This window comes from Vulpes lagopus, chromosome 3, assembly GCF_018345385.1.
Source record: "Vulpes lagopus strain Blue_001 chromosome 3, ASM1834538v1, whole genome shotgun sequence".
Taxonomy (NCBI): Eukaryota; Metazoa; Chordata; class Mammalia; order Carnivora; family Canidae; genus Vulpes; species Vulpes lagopus.
Window position 1 is genome coordinate 97,664,962 of NC_054826.1, and position 25,512 is coordinate 97,690,473.

A 25,512-nucleotide genomic window follows, 5' to 3' on the forward strand; every position below is an offset into this window, starting at 1 on the left:
TTTCAAAGGGGCCGCGACCTGGGGAGGGTCACGCAGCGAGGACCTGCCAGAGGCCCGCGAGAAGGCCCCCAGCTAGGAGCGGAGTTGGGGCGGGAAGTGGGTGCTGGAGACCCGACCCCCGGGCAGAGGAGGGGCGGAGCCGGGGACCAGCTTGGGTGGGGCCGGAGGAGGGCCCTGGGGTGGGCGGGGCCTCAGGTGGGCGGTGTCGCTTAAGGCCCAGAGGACCTGCAGCTCAGGTGACCCCCGCTGCGCTTCGCCTTCCCTCTCTGGACTCCAGGCGGCGGCAAGAATGGGGCGGGGACTGGGACCCTGGTGCACCCCAGCAGCTCTGAGCTTCTGAAGCTCCCAGTTTGGTAGGAGCTGAGGTTTCCCAAGGGAGACCTTGATACGGGGCCCCTGAGCCCTTCTATTCCAGAGCTACAGGTCTGGGGGTCCTCGGTAGGGCTCGGGGACGGGCAGCCCTGCGTGAAATTGTGGGTGAAATTTAGCAGTTCGTGTTCGTGATATGTTCGTGGGGTGCCCAGACCCAAAAGAGAAATCAAGTCCTCCGGTCACCAAAGAGTCGCAGGTCCCCAGAGAAAACCATGAGTTGTAGGTCATCCAACTCTGCCCAGGCCTTGACCAGGACTCTTTCCACCAATGGCTGGTGGGCCTTGACCCGCAGATCCAGGAGAACACCAACATGGAGCACTCACTAGTCCTACTTGATCATATGCTCCCACCCATGCCCCTCCCTCCCCAGAAGTTAACAAGAGCCTGAGACCCACTTTTCAGGCGGATTCCAGCAAGACAGGCATCTGCATGGCCAGACCAACCCCCAGGTCACACCACTGTGGCAATTTCAGTTTAGGATCTCATGGAGGCAGGTGTCGGAACAGGGAACTGATGTGTTACAAAGCCTGGCTGGGCACTCAGTGGTGGGCCTGCAAGCCAGATGAGTTGAGGGGAGCGAGGTTTTCACGGTGGGGAGCTTAGGAAGGGGTCCCCAAGGACACTGGAAGGGATGGTAGCTGGAGAGGGCATCCTTATCTTTGCCCTCCTCAGCCATCAGCCCCCCTCCCCCACCCCTGCCGGGAACTAGGAGGCCAAAGTCTGCCCCAAGGTAAAAAAAATTGATTGTTTTGCAGGGAGGGGGCAGGAGTGGGACCAGAGGGATTGGCAGGGGAGGGCACAGTGCCTTTTCTCAAGCTTGGGCTGGGGGTTCATATCTGCAGAGCTGGACTGAGGCCAGGACTGTGCCCCCACCCTTTTGCCGGGAGAAGAACGGCCTGGGCTCAGGCTGCCTGCCAGGGCTGATAAGGGGCCCTCTAGAGGCTCCCACAAACGGTTTATCACTGTGGGGGGAACAGCCTACAGGGCTCCGGAGGGGGCACGAGCATGGATCGACTTTGGGGTCTACTTCAGAGAACGGTAAGACCAAGTGAGCTGGGGGACAACTCTAGGCCTTCCCTTCAGGTCCTTCAGCCTCCTCCCAACCCCAAGGCTGGCCCGTCCCCTCCCCACCTCCATCTCTTGCTCTCAGCTTGCCTCTCAGGACCCTCTCCCCTGCCTTATGCTCCTTTGACACTCCAGAGTCACTACCCTTAGGGTCAGCCCCTGCCCCATTCCCCACAACTCTTTCCCAAGTCTCATTCCCCTCCATACCCCCCCCCACAGCAAAGGTTGTCCCCACGACCCTCTCAGACCATCTACAAGCGTGTGGAGGGCACCCAGCAGTGGCGCCTCAAGGAGGAAGAGGAAGACGGGGAGGAGGGGGCTGAGCCAGCAGTCCACTTCTGCCCCATGGAGCTCAGGGGCCCTGACCTGGGCTCTCGAACAGGGGGGCAAAGCCTTGGACTCTTGGCAGCAACAGGACGAAGGGCTGCCCCCTACCTCGTCCTGACAGCCCTGCTGATCTTCACTGGGGGTGAGAGCCTTCCGTCCCCCCACCCCCCAACCAGTGAAGGGCCTGGGTTGAGGGGGTTTATGGAGTCCAGAGTGGGGCACAAGGAAAATCTCCATCTTGCCATCCCTCAGCTTTCCTTCTGGGCTATGTGGCCTTCCGAGGGTCCTGCCAGGCGTGTGGGGATGACGTGTTGGTGGTCAGTGAGGACATGAACTATGAGCCAGGCCCAGACTCCCACCAGGGCACACTGTACTGGAGCGACCTCCAGGCCATGTTCCTGCGGCTCCTGGGGGAGGGGCGCCTGGAGGACAGCATCAGGTAAGGATCAGCCTGCCCCCTTCCCGGCCCTTGAAAACCCCACCCACTTGCTTGGACTCAGCCTCCCTCCCTCATCTCCCAGGCCCTTGAGGTGGGGTCCCTTCTGAGTCCTTCCACTTGCCTCCCTGACCTCCCTGTTCTAAGGTCCTAGGAAGGACGTCAGGTATTTGGAGCTGAGGGTAGGGAGGGTGCTCCGGATACTACGTAGAGGGTTCTGTCCCTAAGCCTGGCACATGTGGTAGATGCAGGAGTTGACTGTCTCAGTGAGAGCTTAGGGCTTCAGTATCCAGACAGGAGGTGGGATGGATCCAGAAAAGTCCTGAATGCCACATCACAGAGCCTGGATTTTGACCTGTGGCTGGGGGGGGGGGGGGGGGGGGTAGTGCTCTGAGAAGGGACATTTTAAGGAGTCAGAAAAAATGGAGCAAGCAAGCAAATGCATTTGTAGGCACAGACTATCCCCCTCCAAGACAGAGAGTGCAAGCCCAGAGCACAGCACAAGTAGATCGGGGTTTCTCTTGTTTTCTGAAGTCACGTCCCCCATCAGGAAGGAGCTGCCCAGGTAGGTCCAGAGAAGAGGTCAGGCCACCAGGAGCCCTCTCTTGGGTCAGGAATAGTATTTCAGTGGATTCTCCTGGGTTTTCTAAGTAGAAAGTCATCTAAGCTAGATGACTAGTGAGAGATACACAGCTTCTCTTTCAAAGCTTATAATTTTTATGTCTTTTTCATTGCTTATTGCATTAGAGGGGATGTGAATTTAGGTAATGATGACAGGAGATATGCCTATCTCCTGATTTTTGTAGGAATGTCTTTATATGAATTTGTTATTGAGTGTGAACTTTGCTGTAGATTCCGAATAGCTTTTTATTTTTTAATTTTTTATTTAAACAATTTTTAAAAATTTATTCATGAGAGACACACAGAGAGAGGCAGAGACACAGGCAAAGAGAGAAGCAGGTTCTACACAGAGAGCCCTATGTGGGACTCAATCCCAGGACTCCAGGATCATGCCCTGGGCAGAAGGCAGACGTTCAACCACTGAGCCACCCAGGCGTCCCCTAGATAGGTTTTTAAAAGTGAATCAAGGAAGTTGCCTCCTACTCCTAGCTTCCTCTTTCTTCTTCTTAATGATCAGGAAAGGAGGGACAGGTTTGGAATTTTTTCAAATATTTTTCCAGAAAGTATTGAGATGATCACATGATGTTTCTGCTTTGATTTATGTTTGCATGTCTTAAATTTATGTTTCTGTAGTAACTGATATTGATAGATTTTCTTGTCTGAGATCAATGCCAAACTTGATCAAGGCGTACTATTACTCTTTGGATATCTTGCCCAAAGACCTTAGCTCTGTGGCATCAACAACATACAGGGCTTCTTATTTTCTTGAGCAACACTCAGTTGTTTGGGTACAGGCTGAACAGGTGGACGGTTTGACAGGTCCCACGGTAAGGTGTGGCACTGTGGATACCATCAGAGGGGCTGGGAGGCAGGAGTGTGATGGTGAAGGGGAGCAAGCAAGGAAGTGATGCATGACTCCAGGGTGGTTGGAGAAGGAAGAAATTGGACAATCTGGAGAACTCAATGTGGTTGGAGAGCAGGTGTAGTGAGGGTCAAGAAGCAAGCTGGAACCTGGACATGTAGTCAGAGAATGGGATACTGGAACTTTGAAGATTTATCTGATAAACCATGTCCAATTTATCTTGATGTCCCCAGCACCTAGCACAGTACCTGGCATTTAGTTGGTGTTCAGTGTATCCCCAGTGGATGAATATTCCAAGGTGGAATTCTAGGTAATGACAAGGCCAGTGTGGGTAGGGCAAGGGAAATGAGTGGCTGGACTGACAGTGACACTGACAAGGTCATTCATTCATTTATCCACCAAATCTTTTTGAGAACCTACTACGTGGCAGGTACTCAGTGAAGTAGGGGGCGATAAAGCAGAGAACAAAAGTCTGGACCTTGTCCTTATGGAGGTTACAATCTATGGGGGGGACTCATTACTGAACTAATAATCTCATTCATTACTATATATTTATTTATTTTTTAAAGATTTTATTTATTTATTCATGAGAGACACAGAGAGAGGGGCACAGACACAGGCAGAGGGAGAAGCAGGCTCCATGAAGGGAGCCTGATGTGGGACTCGATCCTGGGTCTCCAGGATCACGCCCTGGGGGCGCTAAACCACTGAGCCACCCGGGCTGCCCTTTTTTTTTTTTTTAAGATTTTATTTTTTAAAAAATATTTTATATATATTTATTATTATAATCACTGCTTTGAAGGAAAAGTAAAGGATGTAAGGAATAACCAGGAGGACTTAACTTAATTGAGGGGCCAGGGAAGGCTTCCTTGAGGAAGTGATGAACTGAAGCCTGAAGGGTGAGTCATTCACCAGGCAAAGAGAAGGTAGAAAAGCATTTCAGGTCAGAGAACAGCAGGTGCAAAGGGTCTGGGCTGGGAAATGGTAGCCTATTGGAAGAAGTAAATTAAGGTCTATATGGTTGTCTGAATGAGAGCAGAGGGGTCTAGTATCCAGACAGGAGGTGGGACAGACCCAGAAAAGTCTTGAATACCACATCATGGAGCTTGGTTTTTGACCTGTGGCCTTGGGGAGCTGCAGTGTCAAGGTGGATATGGCTCAGGCCCTAAAAGGTCTTAATAGCTATGCAAACTGCTTTGGATTTTATTCTAAGAGGAAAGAGAGAAAAATGAGAAATTTAAAACAATAGAGTATCACAAAAAAACAGAGTTTATGATACCCCTGTGATGATAGTTCAGTATCATCAGTGAAAGGCTTTTTTGGTTTTGTTTTTTCAAGATTTTATTTAATTTTTTAAAAATATTTTATTTATTCATGAGAGACACAGAGAAGCAGAGACATGGGGAGAGGGAGAAGCAGGCTCCTTGAGGGGAGCCCAATGTGGGACTCCATGTGGGACTTGATCTCAAGACTCCAGGATCATGCCCTGGGCTAAAGGCAGACGTTCAACCACTGAGCCACACGGGCATCCCTAAAGATTTTATTTTTAAATAATCTGTACACACAACATGGGGCTCGAACTTATAACCCTGAGACCAAGAGCTGCGTGCTCTATGGACTGAGCCAGCCAGGCACCCTAGTGAAGGGCTTTTTTTGTTTAATTTCCAGCCCTAACCCTGAGCACTCCTCTCTGCACCCCGCCCCCAGAAGCACTTCATTTGATGTGTTTCACGTGTACCTTTAAATTCATGTGTCGCTTTATCGTATAGGTAATGTTTTACATGCATATATAGGTTTTTCAAAACATTTATACAAAAATATTTGTTTTTTTATACAAAAATATTTGTATAAAATCCTCTATGTTCCTTATTTTAAAAGTGAAACCAAAAAATAAAATAAAATAAAAAAAATAAAAGTGAAACCATATGGAGGGACACCTGGGTGGCTCAGCAGTTTAGCATCTGCTTTTGGCTCAGGTCATGATCCTGGGGTCCTGGGATCGAGTCCCACATCAGGCTCCTGGTGGGGGGCCTGCTTCTCCCTCTGCCTGTGTCTCTGCCTCTCTCTCTCTCTGTGTCTCTCATAAATAAATAAATCTTAAAAAATAAATAAAAGTTAAGCCATATGGAAAAATATAAGGAGGAAATTTTTTTAAAAAATCACTCCAAGACCCATTACTCAAATATAGCTATCTCTAGTGTGTGTTTTTAATTTTGATAATTTTTTTTAACTGAATACCTGGTTTTCAAGGTCTGTCTATGTTGCAGTGTGTACATCTAATTTATTGTTAGGCACAGGAATCCACACTGTGCATCATGTATTTTATGAAAATGCACTGACTGACGCTCCTGGATTGGATGAGGAGGGGGTGGCAGGAATGGTACTGAGAAAGCCAAGGCGACGGTGGGGTCATGAGTACAGGAGTCCTCTTGAGAGCTGAGGAGTGGTGGCTGAGACTACAGTACACCCTGCGCGTGGGTTTTGAAATGGTGACACAAAGTGAGTGGACCATGGTTTAGAGAGGAAAATGCTAAGCCAGATGCCAAAGTCCTTGATGAAATTGGTCAAGTGACCAATTGGCTGGAAGAGGGGCAGAGGAGGGGATCACTGGATGGCACAGGCTTCAAAGGAAGAGAGGTTTACTGGAGGAGAAATGGCCAGAAATTCCAATAGTGGAGTCGAGAGGCTGCCTCCACTTCAGGCTGGGGGTGTATGGGAACCTGAGTTCTCTCCCAAGCCCCATAGGAGACCTGGCCTCTCAAGGGACAATTGGGTTTTTGCCAACGCAAAAAGTAGAGAGGTATTTAAGGTTGATACTGAGGAGGGAGGAGTCTGCCTTGGAGAGCACACAGATGAAGTGGGTTGGTCAGGAGGCCATGAGGCTGGAGGCGCAGCCTATGGCTGGGGCGGGAGGGCAGCACAGGAGGGGCTCACGAGACAAAAGGCTCACTAGTTAGGTGGTAACTATGGAAAAAGACACAGGGTGAGGTCTCCAAGACCGGGGACCCCACTATCACACCAGTAACCATAGCGTAATATGTCTCCGTGAGACGCAGCTGGAAGAGGGGGTAGATGAAGGGCCGCCTCTGCCCCTTAGTCCTTTGGAAGAAAAGTATTTTCAGGTAAGGGGCAGAGCACAGGCCAGTGTGCATATGTGTGTGTGGGGGGGTGGGGGGCAGCAGATAGATTGGTGAGTTTGGCCTGAGCCAGGAAAAACCTAAGGGACGGTGGGCAGGACACCAGGTTGTTGGAAGCTAAGGTTTTAAGCAGAAGGAGTCCATAGAGACGCTGCTCAGTCACAGCCACAGCCCGGGTGATGGGATGGATGGCGATGGCAGGGTCAGAGAGAGGCTTAGGAGACCCTCACAGCCCAGGACCAGGGCGACCCCACGTCTCTGGCACCATTTCTTCCTCCCTCCCTCTCCTCCAGGGGCAGAGAAATCCCTCTCCCCTTCCGCGCCCCCAATCCCCCCTCTTCCCGCTCAGGCAAACAAGCCTTCGGAAAAGGATGGCTGGCTCGGCTGGGATGGCGGCTCTGGCTCAAGACATCCGCGAGGCGCTCTCGAGCCAAAAGCTGGACCACGTGTGGATGGACACGCACTACGTGGGGCTGCAGTTTCCGGACCCGTGAGTGCGCGCGGGGGGCGCGGGCGGCGCGCGGGGGGCGCGCGGGGACGCTCACCACCTCTGCTCTTCAGGGCTCATCCCAATACCCTGCACTGGATCGGTGCGGCGGCTGGGACGCTCGGGGAGCCCCTGCCGCTGGAGGACCACGACGTCTACTGTCCCTACAGCGCCACGGGCAACGCCACGGTGAGCGCCTCGTGTGCCGCCCCCAGGACGGGGGCAGCGCGCGCCCTTTACCGGGTGGCGGAGGAGGGACCTGGAGAGCACACCTCCTCGTCCTCCCCGTCCCCAGGGAGAGTTGGTGTACGCCCACTACGGGCGGCCGGAAGACCTGCAGGACCTGCGGGCCCGGGGCGTGGAGCCGGCGGGGCGCCTCCTGCTGGTGCGCTTGGGAGAGATCAGCTTCGCCCAGAAGGTGAGGCTCCCCAGGAAGGAGGGGGGAGGGCGCAGGGCGCAGGGCTGGGGAACAAGAAGATAGGATAGGGGCCGATGGGAAGCGTCCAGAAGCCTGTCAGAAAGAGAAAAGGAAGAACCAAGTGGGTCATAAGAAAATGTTGGTGGGAGGTGGGGGTTCGCCAGATGGCTCAGTCAGTTAAGCATCCCATGGTCCTGGAATCGAGTCCCTCACAGAGCTCCCTGCTCAGCGAGAAGTCTGCTTCTCCCTCTCCTACTCCCTTTGCTTGTGCTCTCTCTCTCTCTATTAAATAAATAAATAAAATCTTTTAAAAAGATAAAATTTTAAAAAAGGAAATGTTGGTGGCAAACAAAATCAGGAGGTTGGGATGGGTACCAAACACGGAGGAATGCAGAGGACAGTGGGGCACTGTGGGAAGGTGAGGGTCGGGTGGTACCCAGAGCCTCTCTGTGGTTCCATAAGAGCAGAGTAGAGGCAGTGCCATTTCACTTTTACTTGCTTCTCCTGCCCTTATAAATTAGTTTTCCCCCCAGGTTGAGGGAGTCCATTACCCACTTCCCTTCCCCAGGTGGCCAGTGCCCAAGACTTTGGGGCCCAAGGAGTGCTCATATACCCTGATCCAGCTGACTTCTCCCAGGATCCACACAAGCTCGGCCTGTCCAGCCACAGGGCTGTGTATGGACATGTGAGTCTGGGGGTGGCCAGCTGGGGATTCTTGGGATCCCAAAAACTATACCTCCTTGTCTGGGATGAGGCTGGCAAGCTACTCCTGGAGACCAGCTCATAGCTTCAGTGCGGACACTCCTTTCCTCACAGGTACACCTGGGAACTGGAGACCCCTACACGCCTGGCTTCCCTTCCTTTAATCAAACTCAGTTCCCCCCAGTGCAGTCCTCTGGCCTCCCTAACATCCCAGCCCAGCCTATCAGCGCAGACATTGCCTCCCTTCTGCTAAGGTGAGGGGCCTTTGGGAATCAGGAGGGGAGGAGAGAGATGTAGCTAGTCTGTAAAGTGCTTTTGGGTGAACTAGAAAAAGATGAATCTGGGGGGGGGGACAGCCTCACGCCAGGGCCCACTGTCTGGTGAGTGGAGCTCTAGCTGGATATCACACCCACCTCCGTTGGGCACCTCTGAGCAGGACGTAACCTGCACAGCTGTCCAAGGCAGTGGGCAGAGTGCAGAAGTAGAGCTAGGACCAGAAGATGGGAGGGAAAGAGCAAAGAGGGAGCTCTGGGCTCTTCTACAGCCTGGGCTCTCTGCCACTTCCAACCCTTTCTACCCCGTCTCTCTCCAGGAAGCTCCAAGGCCCTGTGGCCCCCCAGAAATGGCAGGGGCGCCTCCTAGGCTCCCCTTATCACCTGGGCCCTGGGCCAGGCTTGCACCTCAGAGTCAACAACCACAGGGTCTCCACCCCCATCAGCAACATCTTTGGCTGCATTGAGGGCCGCTCAGAGCCAGGTGTGCCAGTGTGGCCCAGCATTACCCTACAGCCTGCAGGAAGGGGGGGCCCCACTTATAAACTCTGGATAGAGACGGTGCTGGAGTGGGAAGCCCCAGGGGAGTGGCCAAGAGCTGTGCTCAGTGGCGGGGGTGGGGGGGTGGAGGGGTGGCAGGGCTTAGCAGGGAGGGAGGCTGGCAAGTTGAGACCGGTCTGGGATCGAGGGGGATGGCAGGGAGTAGATACCATAGTCGAATCTGTCCAGAGACAGAACTCTGTGTGGTGGTGAGCTCCCTAGCACCAGAGGTGAGCAAGCATGAGTTGGGTGATATTATAGCATGGACAAGGGTTCACATGAGATAGATGAACCTTTCAAGCCTAACTGGATGAGGATGGCGGTGGGCAATAAAAGTGGGTTCTTGAGCCGAAGAGTATGGTACCTACAAGCACTGAGGGAGAGACACAGGGGGGCCTGCAATGCGGCTCACAGGAGACTGCTGGGGCCCAGGTTGGGGTGGATTAGAGAGAAGCATGAAGGAGGAAAACCTCTCAGGACTTGTGTGGGACGTGGCCGACCAAGGAGGTAATGGAATCCAGAATGAGGCCAGGCACCCTGCTGAAGGAGCAGGCCATCCAGGCAAGGCCAAGGAGAGGAGAGGCACTCCCTTAGGACAGCAGGGATCATTGGGCTGGAAGGTGGAGACTGGGGGGTGGGGGGCAGAAATGGTGGTGAGCTCCCACCAGCACGGACCCTCCCAGGCGTTCTCTGGGTACTGCCATGTAAGGACCGAGACCCCAAACCTCCCCTCCTGCAGATCACTATGTGGTCATTGGGGCCCAGAGGGATGCGTGGGGCCCAGGAGCAGCCAAGTCTGCTGTGGGGACGGCCATACTTCTGGAGCTGGTGCGGACTTTTTCCTCCATGGTGAGCAATGGTAAGGTCAGGGCCTGGGCCGGGCAGCTGGGGCCGTGGCCCGAGCCAGGACAGGGCAGAGAGGTGGTCAGGAGCACAGGCTAGAGGCACTGAGCACGTGGCCACTTAGACCTGGTCTCCAAACCTGGCTTCTCCACATCCCAGCTGCATGGCCCTGGGCAAGTCACTTTACTTCTGTCTCCTTTGTTCAAACAAAGAGTAGAGTTGACCCCCTAGCAACGCCTGGGGTAGGGGCACTGACTCCTCCTGCTCAGTTGAAAATCTGCATGTGAGGGGACCCAAACAGTTCAAAACCAAGTTCAAGGGTCAATGATAATAATAGTCCTTGGTCTGAGTGAAGAACTAAGCAGGAGACTCCATATGAAAGCAATCTCTGTGGGTCCCTGGGTGGTTCAGTGGATTGGCGCCTGCCTTTGGCCCAGGTGTGATCCTGGAGTCCCGGGATCGGGTCCCACATCAGGCTCCCTGCGTGGAGCCTGCTTCTCCCTCTGCCTGTGTCTCTGCCTCTCTCTCTGTGTGTCTCTCATGAATAAACAAAATAAAATCTTAAAAAAGAAAGGAAGGAAGAAAGGAAGGAAGGAAGGAAGGAAGGAAGGAAGGAAGGAAGGAAGGAAGAAAAAGAAAGAAAGAAATCTCCATTGCTGTTATGGTTGAGTCAGGGCAGACCAGGTGAGCTGGGCTGGGCTGGGGGCTTGGTGGGAGGGACAGAGAGACCCTAAGGAAGCAGGACAGAAGAAGACAAAGATAGGTCTTTGTTTGGCCTCTAGCGGAGCCCATCCTCCTGACCCACTATGTATGCTTCCAGGCTTCCAGCCCCGCAGGAGTCTTCTTTTCATCAGCTGGGACGGAGGGGACTTCGGGAGTGTGGGCTCCACAGAGTGGCTGGAGGTAATGTGGGGTCCACAGCAGGGAGTCGGGCAGTGGGAAGAGGTGAGGGGGTTTCAACTCCACATCTCTCACCCACAGGGCTACCTCAGCGTGCTGCACCTCAAAGCCGTGGTCTATGTGAGCCTGGACAATGCAGTGCTGGGTGAGTGGGGGCATTGCTACCAGCTGGGCCCGCTCTGGTGCACCCTGGCCTCGAGGCCAAGCTTGGAGCCTGGCATCCCTTCTCCTCCCTCTCTGCAGGAGACGACAAGTTCAATGCCAAGACCAGCCCCCTTCTGATCAGCCTCATAGAGAACATCCTGAAGCAGGCAAGAGCCTGGCCAAGAGCAGGGGATGAAGGGAAGCTGGTGGCAGCCAGGGAATGAAGGGAAGCTGGTTGCAGCCTGACCGGTGCCCCCTACCCTGCCCCCAGGTGGACTCTCCTAACCGCAGCGGGCAGACCCTCTATGAGCAGGTGGTGTTCAACAATCACAGCTGGGATGCTGAAGTGTAAGTTGGGATGAGGAGGCGGGGAGGATGTTGCGGGAGGTGGTGAAACCACAGAGCATTCCCCACTGCCCACTCCCAGGATCCGGCCACTGCCCATGGACAGCAGTGCCTATTCCTTCACGGCCTTTGCGGGGGTCCCTGCCGTCGAGTTCTCCTTCACGGAGGTGAGACTTCCTGGCCCTGCCCCAGAGCAGCTGCCCCTCCGCCTGTCTGCACCATGCCCCTGCGCCAGCCCGCGCCCTGTCCCAGCAGGATGGCCAGGCGTACCCGTTCCTGCACACGAAGGATGACACGTATGAGAACCTACACAGGGTGCTGCGAGGCCGCCTGCCCGCCGTGGCCCAGGCTGTGGCCCAGCTCGCTGGGCAGCTCCTCATCCGTCTAAGCCACGATCACCTGCTGCCTCTGGACTTTGGCCGCTACGGGGACGTGGTCCTCAGGCACATCGGCAGCCTCAACGAGTTCTCTGGGGACCTGAAGGTCCGAGATAGCAACCCTGCTCCTGGCTTCTGGGGGTGGGGGGCATTATATCCTCTCAAAGTATTGCAGGGTCCAGAGGTCTGGCCCCTCCTCCCCACAGCCCTTAGGGTCTAATCCCCTCGGGCAACCTGGCCCCTTTACTCCTGCACCGGGACCCAGCTGGTACCCTCCCAACCGCCCAGGTTTTCTTCCTTCTCCCAGCATTCCCCCCCATATCCCTCTCCTCCCAGCCCTAGGGTCCCAGCCCCATCATCCAGTACCTGGACCCACAGCCTAGGCCGGGGCCCTAGCCGCTGTGTGCGGCCCCAGCATGTGTCTCCACCCTCAGGCCCGTGGGCTGACCCTCCAGTGGGTGTACTCGGCGCGAGGGGACTACATCCGGGCGGCGGAGAAGCTGCGAAAGGAGATCTACAGCTCGGAGGAGAGCGACGAGCGGCTGATGCGCATGTACAACGTGCGCATCATGCGGGTGAGACCCCACCGCGCCCCCTCCGCTGTGCGGTCCTGTCCCCTCTCTCCGCCTTTATTTTGACCCTGTCCTCGGCTCCCAGTCCTGGGCGCAGTGCTCACAGACCGCCCAGGCTGGAGCGGCCACTGAGACAGGCCCCACAAAGTGATGAAAATGACAGGGAGGGCCGGCTGCTTCGCGGACTACTTGGCAGACTACTTGGCAGACCACGTGGCAGAACTGGGACAAATTCCGGTCTCCTCCCCGCCCGCCCCAAGAGACTTCCACTGCCTCTTCACCCCTCTGGAGGGAAAAAGCGTGGACACAGTTATCCACAGTACTAGTGGCACAAGCTTATGGCCCAGGAGGGGCAAAGGCTTAAGACATTCAGAGCAAGGAGAGCTCTCTTCCTTCTGGTAATAAGATGGGTGAAGCCCAGAGAGGCTGCCTGGAGGAGGTGTCAGAATAAGTTCCACAAGATCCTTGGCTAACCCCTCATGCTTAGTTTTGTTGTTGTTGATTTTTTAATTTATTCATGAGAGACACAGAGACATAGGCAGAGAGAGAAGCAGGCTCCTTGTGGGGAGCCTGATGTGGGACTCCATCCCAGGATCCCAGGATGATGAGCCAAAAGCAGAGGCTTAACCACTGAGCCACTCAGGTCTCCCCCTCCTGCTTAGTTTTTAATACTTTGCAACCCTCACTTCATCTCCTGTTCCAACTCCTCCACTTCCTTCCATTTCTTTATCCTGAGTACTCATCCTGCCACCCATCGATTTTGGGAAATGGGATAAGTAGGGACTGTGGGAATGGGGAAGTCTACAGGGTGAAATTATAAGTAGGACCTTCCCCCGTGAGTGTAGGGTGGACAGGGAACCCATAGTGTATAATGACTGGTTTTAGAACATGTCTGCCATGTTTTGTTTTCCCCCTTATGTCCCTCCCTGTTTCCCTTGGCATCACTCATTCCTTCTTTCTGTTCACAAACCCACCTCTCTTGGTCTTTCATCCTTGCCCCTTTCTCCTGATCCCCCTCACTCTACTCTCTGCATCTGCAGTTTCCTCTTCCTCCCCCACTTCGTGACCTCTCCATCTCCCCTTTGCTTTGTCCCCTCCACTGAGGTGACCCTGTGGATGAGACAAGAAATTGGGCACAGTTCTTTCCCATTCACAGATCTTGCTTTAACCTCTGCTGTGCCAGACTCCAGGAACACAAAAATATTCTCGCCTCACCCGACCCCCAAAGTTACCACGGGCCCCTTAGGGAATAAAGGGTACCCGTGCGTAAGGGGCATGATTCAGACTTAGGGCTGGAGAGTACAAGATTCAGGGCTTCAGAAGGAGCAGCATAGAGCTGGACCAGACCCAGGGAACTTTGTGGGTCTAGACCAGGGGTTGGGAAACTATAGCCACTTGGCCAAATTTGGCCTGCCACCTGTTTCTGCAAATAAAGCTTCATGGAAATACAGGCATGCTCATTGATTTTCATATTGTCCATGGCTGCTTTTGTGCTAGCTATGGTGGCCAAATTGAGTGCAACAGAAACAATATGGCCTGCAAAGCCAAAAATATTCACTACCTGGATTTTTGCAGAAAAAGTTTTCTAACCCCTGCTTTAGACTATGACATTGGTCTTGAAGAACGGACAGAACTTGAGTTGGTGCAAAGTAAAGATATTTCAGTGGAGAGACCCAGAGTAAGGGTGTGGTGGCGAAATAGGCCTGGCTGTCCTTGGGAGCAGGGCTTGGACCCGATGAGCCAGAACAGAAGCCTATGGAGAAGCAGAGGGGAGAGGTACACTGAACAGTGGGATAGAAATTGGGGGTTTAGATGATCAGAGATCATCCTTGAATGTCAGGATGAGAAATTTGGATTTTTAGGGTCTGGGTATCAAGGAAATTAGGAAGGTGTTTGAGCAGGGAGGTGATGTGGGCGAAGTGGAGTTTTAGGAAGGATTTGGTCAGAGTGCAAATGGTGAAGAGGGAATGAAGTTAGTGATGGCTGAACTCTGGATGAGAGTGGCAGATGGCAGTAGATGCCACCTGTGGGTGAGGAGACTGGAATGAAGTGAGACATGTGGAAGGAAAATGGACAGACAAGGTGTTGAGGGAAGAGGAGGAGGAAAACCATAGCAGCTGCCACTTACCGAGGGCTGCCATGTGCTTGCATTCAGCTTCATTTTCTCCCAGGACTGCCCCCCGCAAATCTTGTGAGGGCTAGTCTTGTACAAAGATAATTCACCCAAGATCGCAGGAAGTTGTGGAGCCCAAATCAGAAACCAGGCAGTCTGAGACCAGAGACTGTGCTCATCCCACTCATGTACACTTTTGGGGCTGAGAGGCTGGCACCTGGGGAGATTGTGGCACTCATGAGGAATTGTGGGTGCAAGGGTCAGGTTTCTTTCTTTCTTTCTTTCTTTCTTTCTTTCTTTCTTTCTTTCTTTCTTTCTTTCTTTTTCTTTCTTCTTTCTCTTTCTTTCTTTCTTTCTCTTCTTTCTTCTTTCTTTCTTTCTTTCTTCTTTCTTTCTTTCTTTCTTTCTTTCTTTCTTTCTTTCTTTCTTCTTTCTTTCTTTTATTGCTAGAGCAAGCATGCACTTGTGTGAGCAGGGGGGAGTAGCAGAGGGAGACACTCGAGCAGACTCCATGCTGACCACAGAGCTGGACTTGGAGCTCAATCTCATGACCCTGAGATCATGATGTGAGCCGAAAACTAGAGTCAAACAGTTAACCAGCTGAGCCACCCAGGCACGCCTAGGGTCAGGTTTTAGAAGTTGGTGCCCACATGTGTGTGAGGCTGTGTAAGTTACTCCCTACCCAGTGGGGTAGGTCCAGGAGGGTGGAGGGCAAGATTCCAGTGGATGATTTGTCAAGCAGGCTTGGCAGTTCTCCTCAAAAGGTCCTGACTGCAGCCAGGGGTATGGATGAGCCCTTGGCATGAAAGATGGAGGACTTGAGAAGAAATGAACCTGTAAGCCTAGAGAGTCCGATTCTACTGGGGAGGCACCCAGGCCATGTCATCAAAAGGTTCCCCAAGTGATTCTAATTAGTAGCCAGGCTTCAGAACCAATGGACTGTACATAGGAGAAGAGCAGAGGGTGGAGGCTGAGCCTTGGGGCTGCCCACAGGTGGGGAATAGAAGGAACCAGAGGGAGTGGAAGAAAGTTAGGAGAACTGAGGGAGGAGAGAGACCCCCTCAGGAAAGATGAACAGCATCTGAGTCACGCAGGGAGGACATAGTCCAGCACTTCATTAGGACTGGCCTGTCCCCTTGACCTTTGGGCTGTGGACATTTGTGGCGGTGATGGGGAATGCGTGGGGTGTAGGAAAGTAAGGAACAGCAGGATAGGTTGTACTTTGAGGCTTCAGCTGGGTAAGTGAATGCGTGAAGACTGGGGAGACGACACGGGTTTGGAGGCTCAAGGCTTAGAACCGAATGGAACCCAAAACACAGCAGGAGGATGCATCCTACCTGGCTGCTGGTGACGTCAAAGGATGGCCGATCCGCATTGGGTAGCCAAGGGGAGTGGGACTTAAAGAAGCTGCTCTGCATTGTCTGCTAGGCGCTACCAGGGAGGTCCCCAGCTGGGTTTGGAATTGCTGTTAAACCTGCCCTCTGGCGTGCCCCCACCCCGACCTGATCCCCTTCTTGGCGCAGGTGGAGTTCTACTTCCTGTCCCAGTACGTGTCACCGGCCGACTCCCCGTTCCGCCACATTTTCCTGGGCCGCGGAGACCACACGCTGGGCGCGCTGCTAGACCATGTGCGGCTGCTGCGCTTGGATAGCTCCGGAGACCCGGGGGCCTCCCCCTCCCAGGTGACTCCGGGTCTGGGCTTCCAGGAGAGCCGCTTCCGACGCCAGCTGGCCCTGCTCACCTGGACGCTGCAGGGGGCCGCCAATGCACTTAGTGGGGACGTCTGGAACATCGATAACAACTTCTGAGGCCCCGGGGTGGGGTGGGGGGCGGGGGGACTGGGGGGCATGTGCCCCCAGCTCCTGCCTGGAGCTCCTGCCTCCCAGTTAGTATTTTCTGGGTGAGGGAGGTGCCCAGTACCACCTCTCATTGCTGACCTATTTCTCATTGGCCTTTCCCATATCTGCAAAGGGCCCAGCCAAGGTGCCGGCGCAGACACCCACACCCTGGCCCCACAGTATAGGAGTCGGTGAGCAGTGCCTTCCACAGTGGGCTGGTCATACTGTCAGCTAATCTGAGAGCCTCCGCTCCCTCATTGCACAGCCCCTTACCTTTCAGGAAAGGGCCCCCTCTTTGGAAGGTTTCCTGGGCCCTGGGACATAGCTAGCCCTCTTGCTGGGAGAATGGCTGAAACCACAGCCTAGAGCCCCAGCAGGTGGTCTGTGGCAGGAGAGGCTGGGGTTTGGACCTTAATAAACCATCTGGTGACTTCTTGTTTATAGGCACCTTTGTGCTTCCTTACCTTTACTCCACCCAGTCATCCCTCCCCTGAGACAAGGAAGGGTTGGGCAGAAGGGTGAGAGATGTAAATAGGAATGCTGTCTCCGTGAGGAAAACTCTGAGCTGCTCTGTCACGTGAGGAAATAAGGGGGGCCCTTCTCCAAAGACCATCATGGGGTGGGGAGCTGACTCTACCTTCTCCTGAGACCTGGGATGACTACGTAATTGGCAAGACCTCTTGTTCAAAAGGTGTGAACAGAACTGTTTTCTTCCTTACAGTCTTCCAACCTGTCATGTGGATTTTAATTTGCTATTAAATGTCCAGATCTTCAGAGGAAAATACCTTGGGGCAGAGCCTCATAGGCACTCAAGAGTTCTGCCCCACAACTTGGTAGGGATGGCGCGCATGTGCCAGACCCTGTGACCCAGAACCTCCCTGTGCCTGGGCCCAGGCCCCTGCTGGGAAAGGAGCATAACAGCCATCTCTGGGTGGGGGCAGGGAGCTGGCAGGTGAGAAGCCATCCAGGGGAGGCAGGACCCCCAGCACATTCTCCATTGTCCCATCGGGTTTTGCTTCCAAAACATACATTCAAGGGTAAAGATCATTGATTTTTTTTTTTTTATCAACTAATAACTCTGTAATAGGCCCTTGTCATCTCAGCTTACAAATGGTGACACTAAGGTTTTGAGAACTTAGGAAGCATGTAAGTTGCCACGAGGAGATGCAGAGCTGAGCCACAAACGTGGGTCCCTGTGACTCCAGAGTCTGTGCTGGATCCTCCGCATGGGAGCCGCCGCATCTGATGCTTTTAAAATAGCTCTTCATTTTTAATACTTCCCACTATTTATGTCCGGATAATTATGTGAGCCCAGGTCGTTGAAAAACCATGTCTTTTGGAAATCAGATGCTGTACAGCAGGTTGCCCACCTCTTGTTTATTTTGGGCTGACATCCTGCTCCTAGGGCACGTTCTGGCTAAGCCTGGTCAGCTTCTTGAGTAGAAGCTTCTTTTTCTTTTCTTTTCTTTCTTTCTTTCTTTCTTTCTTTCTTTCTTTCTTTTTTTTTTTTTTTAAGATTTTATGTGTTTGTTCATGAGAGACACACAGAGAGAGGCAGAGACACAGGCAGAGGGAGAAGCAGGCTCCATGCAGGAAGCCTGATGTGGGACTTGATCCCAGGACCAGGATCATGCCCTAAGCCAAAGGCAGATGCTCAACAGCTGCACCCAGGCACCCCAGATCATTGAGAATTTCAAGATGGTGACCACAGAGCATTAACTGCCAAATGCGGGGCCACCTGAGCATGGGGCCCTGGGAGACTGCAGTGGTCACACACCTGTTAGATGGGCCCGCCCTGGGACCTCTCTCCACATGGGTTCCTGTGGTCAGTCTTTGTCCATCAAGGTAGAAGCTGCAGGAGGGCAGGGAATTCCAAGTGCTCCTGGCACCACTTTACCCTTAATCACATCTCAGGAGGCTGCAGCCCTGGCTCTCACTCCCAGGGTAGCTGCATAAATCCCAGGGCTTGTCTTTGGGTTACTTTGTCCTCTCTCTTTTTTAAAGATTTTATTTATTCATGAGAGACAGAGACCTAGGCAGAGGGACAAGCAGGCTCCCTGTGGGGATCTGATACGGGACTCAATCCCAGGACCCCAGGATCACGACCTGTGCCAAAGGGAGACACCGAACCACTGAGCCACCCAGGTACCCCTACTTGGTCCTCTCTTGCTCCCACTATGGCATGACAGTTCCCACCCTGGGTTCCAGGATGAAACTCTGCCTTCTAACCCCCCCCACCCCAGGAGCTTCCAGAGCCCGACTGGGTTCTCAAGAGCCTGGACCAGGGTCAGACCCTCCTCGACTATTTGCTCCTCTGATACACGGTCCAGAACACACTTCCCAGAGTGGTTTCTTGGTCCTTCATTTTGTTCATTTGCTCCTTGTAGTGAATAGAATAATGGTATGGAAAAAGATGTTCACATCCCGATCTCTAAAACCTGTCAGTGAATGTTACCTTACACAAAAAGGACTTTATGGGTGTGATAAAGTTGAGGATCTTGAAATGGGGAGTGTTTTGAGCTGAAATGTGTTCCCCCACCCCTATTCATATGTTGAAGCCCTGACCCCCCAATACCTCAGTCTGTATGTGGAGATAGGCCCGTAAGTTCAAATGAATCCTTTAGGGAGGGCCTAATCCTATCTGATCAGTGTCATTATAAGAAAATTTTGACACAGGGGACTCTGGGTGGCTCAGTTGGTTAGGTGTTGGGCTCGATCTCAGCTCAGGTCTTGATCTCAGGGTCGTGAGTTCAAGCCCTATGTTTGGCTCCATCCTGGGTGTGGTGGCTACTTCAAAAAAAGATGGACACAGATACCAGGGATGTGTATGCACAGGGGACCATATGAAGACACAGTGAGAAGGGGGCAATCTGCGAGCCAAAGAGAGGCTTCAGGGGAAACCTGTTGACACCTAAATCTTGTACATCTAGCTTCTAGAACTGTGAGAAAATTAATTTCTGCTGTTGAGGCCTCCCCCACATCTGTGCAGCCCTAGCACACTAATAGGGAGATGATCCTGAATTAGAAGAGAGGAGGGATGTCATCATTACTGTCCTTGTAAAAGGAGACAAGAGAAGCAGAGGTGGACAAAGGTGACAGCAGAAGCAGAGAACAGACTGAGTCTGTCTTAACATTATCTTGCTGACTTTGTCCCCAACCACCAATGTCACTGGCTGGCCCTCTTCCTTTCTTTTCCCTTGCCCTGCATCTGGAAGAGGACTAAGAGGACTGGACACATACTTTTCAAGGCTCCTGTTCTTTTCCCGTGCTTAGTTTTTCCTGCCTGGTTAAGTTGAGGTAAGTCAGGCAAAGCCATTTCCCTCAATCTTGGCAGGGACCTTGGTGTTTCTGACCCACAGGAGTTGAACTCTTTTTTTTTTCTTTTCTTCGGAGTTGAACTCTTAATGGGAGAGACAAAATAAAGCAGATAAAGGGTCAAGAAGCAGAAAAGGATTTTGGGTATTGGAAGCATCTAGGTAACCCTGGCAAGAGGCTCTGATGGCTCAAGACTACGAGACTGGGCTTCTGCAGTGGGTGGCATGAGGCACGATTTATAGTTTAAATACACCAGCTTAGGGACAGGACCCTATTTTTAGGGCTAAGGGGGACCTGAAAAGCCTGCTTGCCAATTCCCTGGTGTTAGAGGTAGAAATAAAAGCTCAGAGAAGTTCAATGACTTGCTCAAGGTCACAGTTTTTCCAATGTGGCATCAGGACCAGAACCCAGGTCTTCTCTATCCTCACTGGGCCCCTTCCCTGCCCCCACTTCCTGGGTGCCCTGCGGACGGGAGGAGGAACTGGGAAGAAAGGGGCTTACTCCCTCCAATTCTGTTTAATTTCAAAAATTTATTTTATTCAATTTCAAAACAATACAAATCCCTGGGTCCTTAGGGGAGGGAGGATGGGCAGGAAGAAGAGGGAGTAGGAATTGAGGCGAGGCATGAGCATCACAGTGGCTGTCTCATGAGCACGTCCACATCCCTGCCCTAGGAGGGGGCTGGAGGTTGAGCAGGAAGCTCAGGTCCGAAGGAACACCATGGTGAGGAGTCCTGGAGAGGGAACAAAGACAAGCAAGGTGGTGTGAGCAGCCCTGGAAGTCTGCTAGCCTTCCTGCTGGCCCCCACGCCCCTAGCCACTACTGTGCTCACCCAAGATGTAGGCTGCCACCAACTTCTGTCCCAGAGAGACGTGCAGGATTTGAGGCAGCTGGCTGCCAAGCTCGTCCTGGAGCGGGAGCAGCAGGAAGGCCACAGAGACTATGCCAGTCAGCAGGAAGAGGAGGAAGGAGCTGGTGGCCAGTTGTGGGTGGCGGTCTGGGAAAAAAGGCTCATCAGAAGCTCCAGCCCCCCTCCTGCCCAGCCCAACGTCCTCCAGGGAGGAAGCTAGAGATAGGAGACATCTCTGTTTTTTTATTGCCTCCCAGGTGGCATACTGGAAGTGTCCTCTCCTCCCTGGAGCCTCTGTCCCCACAACCATGAGAAACCCTCTCCCCTGTGATCCCTCAGCATTTTTTCCCTCTTCACCCTGCCTTTGTTACTGGCTCCTGTGTACATGTCCACCAGGCAAGGAGCCCTATGACCCATATACAGCCCACAACTTGGTACAGTACAGGTTTCTTACTGAACTGAGCTGAGCTGGCACATGATAGAAAGTATTAAAGTTAGAGCCCGGTGGGGATCCCTGGGTGGCTCAGGGGTTTAGCATCTGCCTTCAGCCCAGGGCTTGATCCTATAGTCCTGGGATCGTGTCCTGCATCGGGCTCCCTGGATAGAGTCTGTTCTTCCTCTGCCTGTGTCTCTGCCTCTCTCTCTCTGTGTGTCTCTCAGGAATAAATAAATAAAATCTTAAAAAAAAAAAGAAAAAAGGTACAGCTAAGGAAGAACTTTTCTAAGAAGCCAGAAACCAGGAAAACTACAAAGTCTGCTTTTTGCCTAACCTGATATAAAATCTCAGCTCCTAAGAATGACCAAAAAGCGAAAGATCGAACCAGAAGACCCCTTCAACTCCAACTGAGTGCATCTCTAGGGCAATGCTGAAGAACTCAAGAATTCCCATCCCCCAACTCACTCTCTGGGAAGTGTCTGGCCGTGGGTGGTGGTGTCCAGGAAGGAGGCCCTGGGTGGGGTGTTGGGTCAGGCTGTCCCTGGAGCTCAAGTGGGTAGGCTGGGGCCCTCAGAACCGAGGTGACGTCCTTGCGCCCCACCACTCGACCCTCAGCTCCCTCCTCAGACAGCTCAATGCGGAAGCGGTCCTGGACGTCATAGTGGCTGGGAATGGGGGCCACGTGGCGAATCACACTGGTCCCAATATAGGAAAGAGGCCCATTGAAAGGAAGTGAGTGACAGGCAGTGATCCAAGTGGATCCAGCCCCCCTCCCCTCTTCCCAGGAGCCTTTCCCTTAGGGATGCAAACAGAGGTACGGAAAAAGACTGAGGAGAATCAACTGAGCCCTACTTCACCATCACCAGCACGGTAATTCAAAGGGGGCCACGACCCCTGGCTTCCAAGAGGCCCCTCCACCCCAACTCACATGTCAATGCAGGACTGAGGTTTCACATATCCTTCTGCGTCAAACACCGTGTATTTGGCAGGTGCTGTGCACAGGACTGAGGAATAAAGGGACACAGACCGACTATTGCTTCAGAGACCCTACACAAGCTAGCCCGTGGAGGGACACTAGAGTCTCCCTTCCCTTCTACCCCGGGGCTGGACATGACTTTTCCAGTCCACCAAGGTTGGCTATCTGACCCCACTCATCTCGCTCCCCCAGCCCATGCAGCCCCTCCCCCCAAGTGTCCGGCCGCCAGACCCAGATCTCTAGCATGAGGTGCCCATCCCTTCACCTCGGAAGCGAAGCGCAGCTCCCGTGGGGTTATAGAGGGTCAGCAGCTGCCGGGGTCCACTCCGCTGGTCCGCCCTGAATACTAGGTCCGGGGGAAAGACGAGGACCGGGACAAGTCCCGAGGGAGGAGGGGCGCCCCGGGACCCCCGCCCAGGAGCCCCCGCGCCCACCAGCTCCTGGTCCTGGGGCGCCCCACGGCGCATGCAGGCTGTGAACGGTGGACATACGAAGGCAGAGCTCAGGGGACAGGGCCTGGAGTCTAGAGCTGGGGGACAAGAGGGGAGAAAAGGATCGGAATGAGAGGGGAGAAAGGGATCGGAATGCTCAGGGGGCAGGGCCTGGTCTGATCCTGCCGCCGCCGCGTCGGAAGCCCGCTAAATGAGGCTCCCGCAGACCAGGCCTGGGCCCCCCAAACCCTTCCCCTCTCGGGCTCTACACGGTCCCTTTAGGCCCCGCCCCAAGCCCCACCTCATGGTCACGCCCACCCCATAAACCCTGCCCCTCTTTGCTCCCAACCCGGGCCTTGTCTGCAGGCTCGGCTCCGGATCTCAGAAGCCCCGCCCGCCCCGCCGCAGGCCCCGCCCCTTCCGGGCGTCCCCGCTCTCCGGCCGGACCCCGCCTGCCGCAGCGCCCCCCTCCGGAACCGCCCTTCCTCCGGCTCTCTAGAGGCTTTTATCTGTGCCTCCGACCCCTCCCTGAGCTCCGCCCGCAGCTCCTTTGTGCGTCAGCCTCCGAACAGCCGCTCATGCTATGAGGCTTACCTTCTGGTCACTGTACCTGCCAATCAACTTGTGGCCGCACCGAGGCAGCCATCTTCCCGGGAGGCCATTCCTACGCTTCCGCCGTACGGCCGCTGTCATTGGCTGGGCGGCCGCGTTTCCGCCGTAAGTGTACTCCGATTGGCGAGCTTAACGACGTGATTGGCTTGATCCCAGTGACGCAAAACTTTACGGGCGACTCCGGCCAGAAAGCTCTGCCGAGTAACTGAGGGAAGTCCTTGGCGCGGGTAGCTGCCCGCTGGGCTTTGTTCCTCCCTCCCCGTTGCGACCTCCGAATCGCTAGAATCACTTGCGGTGGGGAAGCCCCCTTTCTCTACTTTAATCCCAGGCCTTCCTAGAAGCCTCTGCGGCAATCGCAGCCGTTTTCCACAGTACTAGTTGCGAGGTTTCTTCCAGTTGGAGTAGGTTTCAGACAGGAAAACTACAGAGACCTCATGAAATAGTCTTTTTGTTTGTTTTTAAGATTTGAGAGAGAGCACGAGTGGGAGGGGAACGGGAGAGCGAATCCTGAAACCGACCCCGCTGAATGTGGAGCCTGGGGCGAGGAGGGGATGGATCCCAGGACCTTGAGATCATGGCCTGAGCAGAAATCAAGAGAGAGCCACTTAACTGAATAAGCCACTCAGGCACTCCCAAAGCCGTTTTTTCCCCCTTTGTTTCTTTCTTTTTTTAACGATTTTATTTATTCATGACAGACACAGAGAGAGAGGCAGAGTTATAGGCAGAGAGAGAAGCAGGCTCCATGCAGGGAGCCCGATGTAGGACTCGACCCCGGGACCCCAGGATCACACCCTGAGCCAAAGGCAGATGCTCAACCCCTGAGCCACCCAGGCGTCCCTTCCCCTTTGTTTCTTTTCCAGCTTCTATTCTTGCTAGGGCCTGCACACCCACCCCACTCCACACGTGCTTCCTAATGTAAAAAGCATATGGCCTCCTTATAAGGGTCAAAGAGATGATATCTTTGGAGTCTTCCAGCACCATAGGTGATATATAAAGAATCACCTGCTAACCATCATGTGCCTATTCCAGACCACTGGCACTAGATAGCTCCAGGCCAAGACCCCCCAGCTTCAGGGAATGAGTGACATGAAAGACACCTGCGTCCTACCGTTGTTCTGACTAATTCCAGGATGCCTGAGAGGACACGCACACCAGATAACAATCCCCAATAAAAACCCCAGAAAAGATGAGACTCACACTCTTTTCCTTTCCAAGTCTCCGGAATGCTCAGTCCGTCTGTCTATCTATCCATCTATCTCTGTACCCAAACTGCCTGCATCAAGATCTCAGCCCATGACTTCTCTCCTGTGTCTTCCTTTCCTGCACCGGACTCAGAAATCACTCATGTTTGCACAAGGAAGTAGGATTTACCAACCCTGCCACTTGCATCATCCCACTGAATCTTTAACTCCTTTCACAAAAGAAGTGGCCTCAGGAAGATGAAGAATCTCACCCCAGGGCACATGAGTGGTTAGCAGTAGAGCAAAAACAAAGTTCATCTTATCTCAAAGCCTTCGCTGAGCGCCCCAACAAATGTAGAACCCACTTTATCCTTTCAGGCTTTTGTTTTCTTCAGCACAGTTTCACTTGACACCATGTTTGTTACTTATCTCTGCTCCAGTAGAATGTACTTTCCTCCCCATAAGAGTAGAGACTCTGTTTTCTGGTTCATTCCAGAGAGCCTGCCATTTGGAAGGAACAAATGTGTGACTAGGATGAACTTTATGCTGAGATCTGATTGAAGTTAGGAGGTGAGCCATGAGAGATCCGTGGTGAGAATTTTGGACAGAGGGGATAGCTAAGGCAAAGCCCTGAAGCAGAAGGTACTAAAAATGATCAAGGACCCACTGAGACTGGAACAGCACTTCTAAGGGAGACAACAGTGAGAGATGAGATAAGGTGGGAGGGTGGATGCAGATCACGTAGAGACTCAGTCTTCAGTAGGACTTTGGATTTTATTCTGAGACTAGTGGGAACCTATGGGAGAGGTTTTCTTTCTTTTTTTTTAATAGCTTAATTAAGATGTCTTAGGACATATACAAATTGTATCTATTTAAGGTGTACAACTGCCCTTGAAGGGCTCCTGGTGGCTCAACTGAGCCAAGTTGGTTAACAGCTCATGTCATGATATCAGGGTCCTGGGATCGAGCCTCAAGTTGGGCTCCCCGAGCCTCAAGTTGGGCTCCCCGCTTGGGGAGTGGGGGTTGTCCTCCCTCCGGCTCCTACCCTCCTTGTGCATGAGCACGTGCTCTCTCTCAAACAAATAAATAAAATCTTTTCTTTTATTAAAGATTTTATTTGTTCATGAGAGACAGAGAGAGAGAGAGGGAGAGAGGCAGAGACCTAGGCAGAGGGAGAAGCAAGCTCCATGTAGGAAGCCCGATGTGGGACTCAATCTTGGAACCCCAGGATCAGGCCCTGAGCCAAAGGCAGATGCTCAACTGCTGAGCCACCCAGGGGTCCCTAAATAAATAAAATCTTAAAAAAACCAAAGGGTGTACAACTTGATATTTGGATTTAT

At 53.2% G+C, this 25,512-nt stretch overlaps 2 protein-coding genes across 5 annotated transcripts; one reads left to right on the plus strand and one right to left on the minus strand.

Moving 5' to 3' along the window:
* The first annotated feature begins 259 nt into the window (after positions 1-259).
* Positions 260-16,810, plus strand: TFR2 (transferrin receptor 2). Of its 3 annotated transcripts, none has more exons than XM_041750818.1 (19): positions 260-353; positions 1,215-1,410; positions 1,657-1,906; positions 2,017-2,203; positions 7,170-7,310; positions 7,382-7,496; positions 7,603-7,725; positions 8,294-8,410; positions 8,542-8,681; positions 9,020-9,183; positions 9,979-10,098; positions 10,903-10,985; positions 11,064-11,127; positions 11,226-11,293; positions 11,398-11,474; positions 11,554-11,638; positions 11,727-11,954; positions 12,283-12,423; positions 16,057-16,810. In XM_041750818.1, exons 2-19 carry the CDS (start codon positions 1,378-1,380, stop codon positions 16,339-16,341), a joined length of 2,421 nt encoding a protein of 806 aa, XP_041606752.1. In that variant the 5' UTR covers positions 260-353; positions 1,215-1,377; the 3' UTR covers positions 16,342-16,810. The 3 variants fall into 3 exon arrangements, with proteins under 3 accessions (XP_041606752.1, XP_041606753.1, XP_041606754.1); XM_041750819.1 differs by lacking the exon at positions 260-353 and adding an exon at positions 1,086-1,102; XM_041750820.1 differs by lacking the exons at positions 260-353; positions 1,657-1,906 and having other exon boundaries at positions 1,127-1,410.
* Positions 16,811-20,196: 3,386 nt separating this feature from the next.
* Positions 20,197-23,042, minus strand: MOSPD3 (motile sperm domain containing 3). Of its 2 annotated transcripts, none has more exons than XM_041749243.1 (6): positions 22,974-23,042; positions 22,214-22,477; positions 21,901-21,976; positions 21,438-21,667; positions 20,519-20,683; positions 20,197-20,419 (listed from the first exon to the last, which is right to left on the minus strand). In XM_041749243.1, exons 2-6 carry the CDS (start codon positions 22,413-22,415, stop codon positions 20,388-20,390), a joined length of 705 nt encoding a protein of 234 aa, XP_041605177.1. In that variant the 5' UTR covers positions 22,416-22,477; positions 22,974-23,042; the 3' UTR covers positions 20,197-20,387. The 2 variants fall into 2 exon arrangements, with proteins under 2 accessions (XP_041605177.1, XP_041605178.1); XM_041749244.1 differs by lacking the exon at positions 22,974-23,042 and adding an exon at positions 22,729-22,834.
* Between the last annotated feature and the right edge of the window lie 2,470 nt (positions 23,043-25,512).

Bases quoted from the DNA above. Each gene is read 5' to 3' on its own strand.
- TFR2 (XM_041750818.1), top strand. From the start codon at position 1,378: ATGGATCGACTTTGGGGTCTACTTCAGAGAACG. The intron at 7,497-7,602 runs GTGAGCGCCTCG...CCCCGTCCCCAG, and splicing joins GCGCCACGGGCAACGCCACG to GGAGAGTTGGTGTACGCCCA. The intron at 11,128-11,225 runs GTGAGTGGGGGC...CCCTCTCTGCAG, and splicing joins CCTGGACAATGCAGTGCTGG to GAGACGACAAGTTCAATGCC.
- MOSPD3 (XM_041749243.1), bottom strand. From the start codon at position 22,415: ATGCGCCGTGGGGCGCCCCAGGACCAGGAGCTGGTGGGCGCGGGGGCT. The intron at 20,684-21,437 runs GTGAGTTGGGGG...CTTTTTTCCCAG, and splicing joins GGCCAGACACTTCCCAGAGA to ACCGCCACCCACAACTGGCC. The intron at 20,420-20,518 runs GTGAGCACAGTA...TTCCCTCTCCAG, and splicing joins GGTGGCAGCCTACATCTTGG to GACTCCTCACCATGGTGTTC.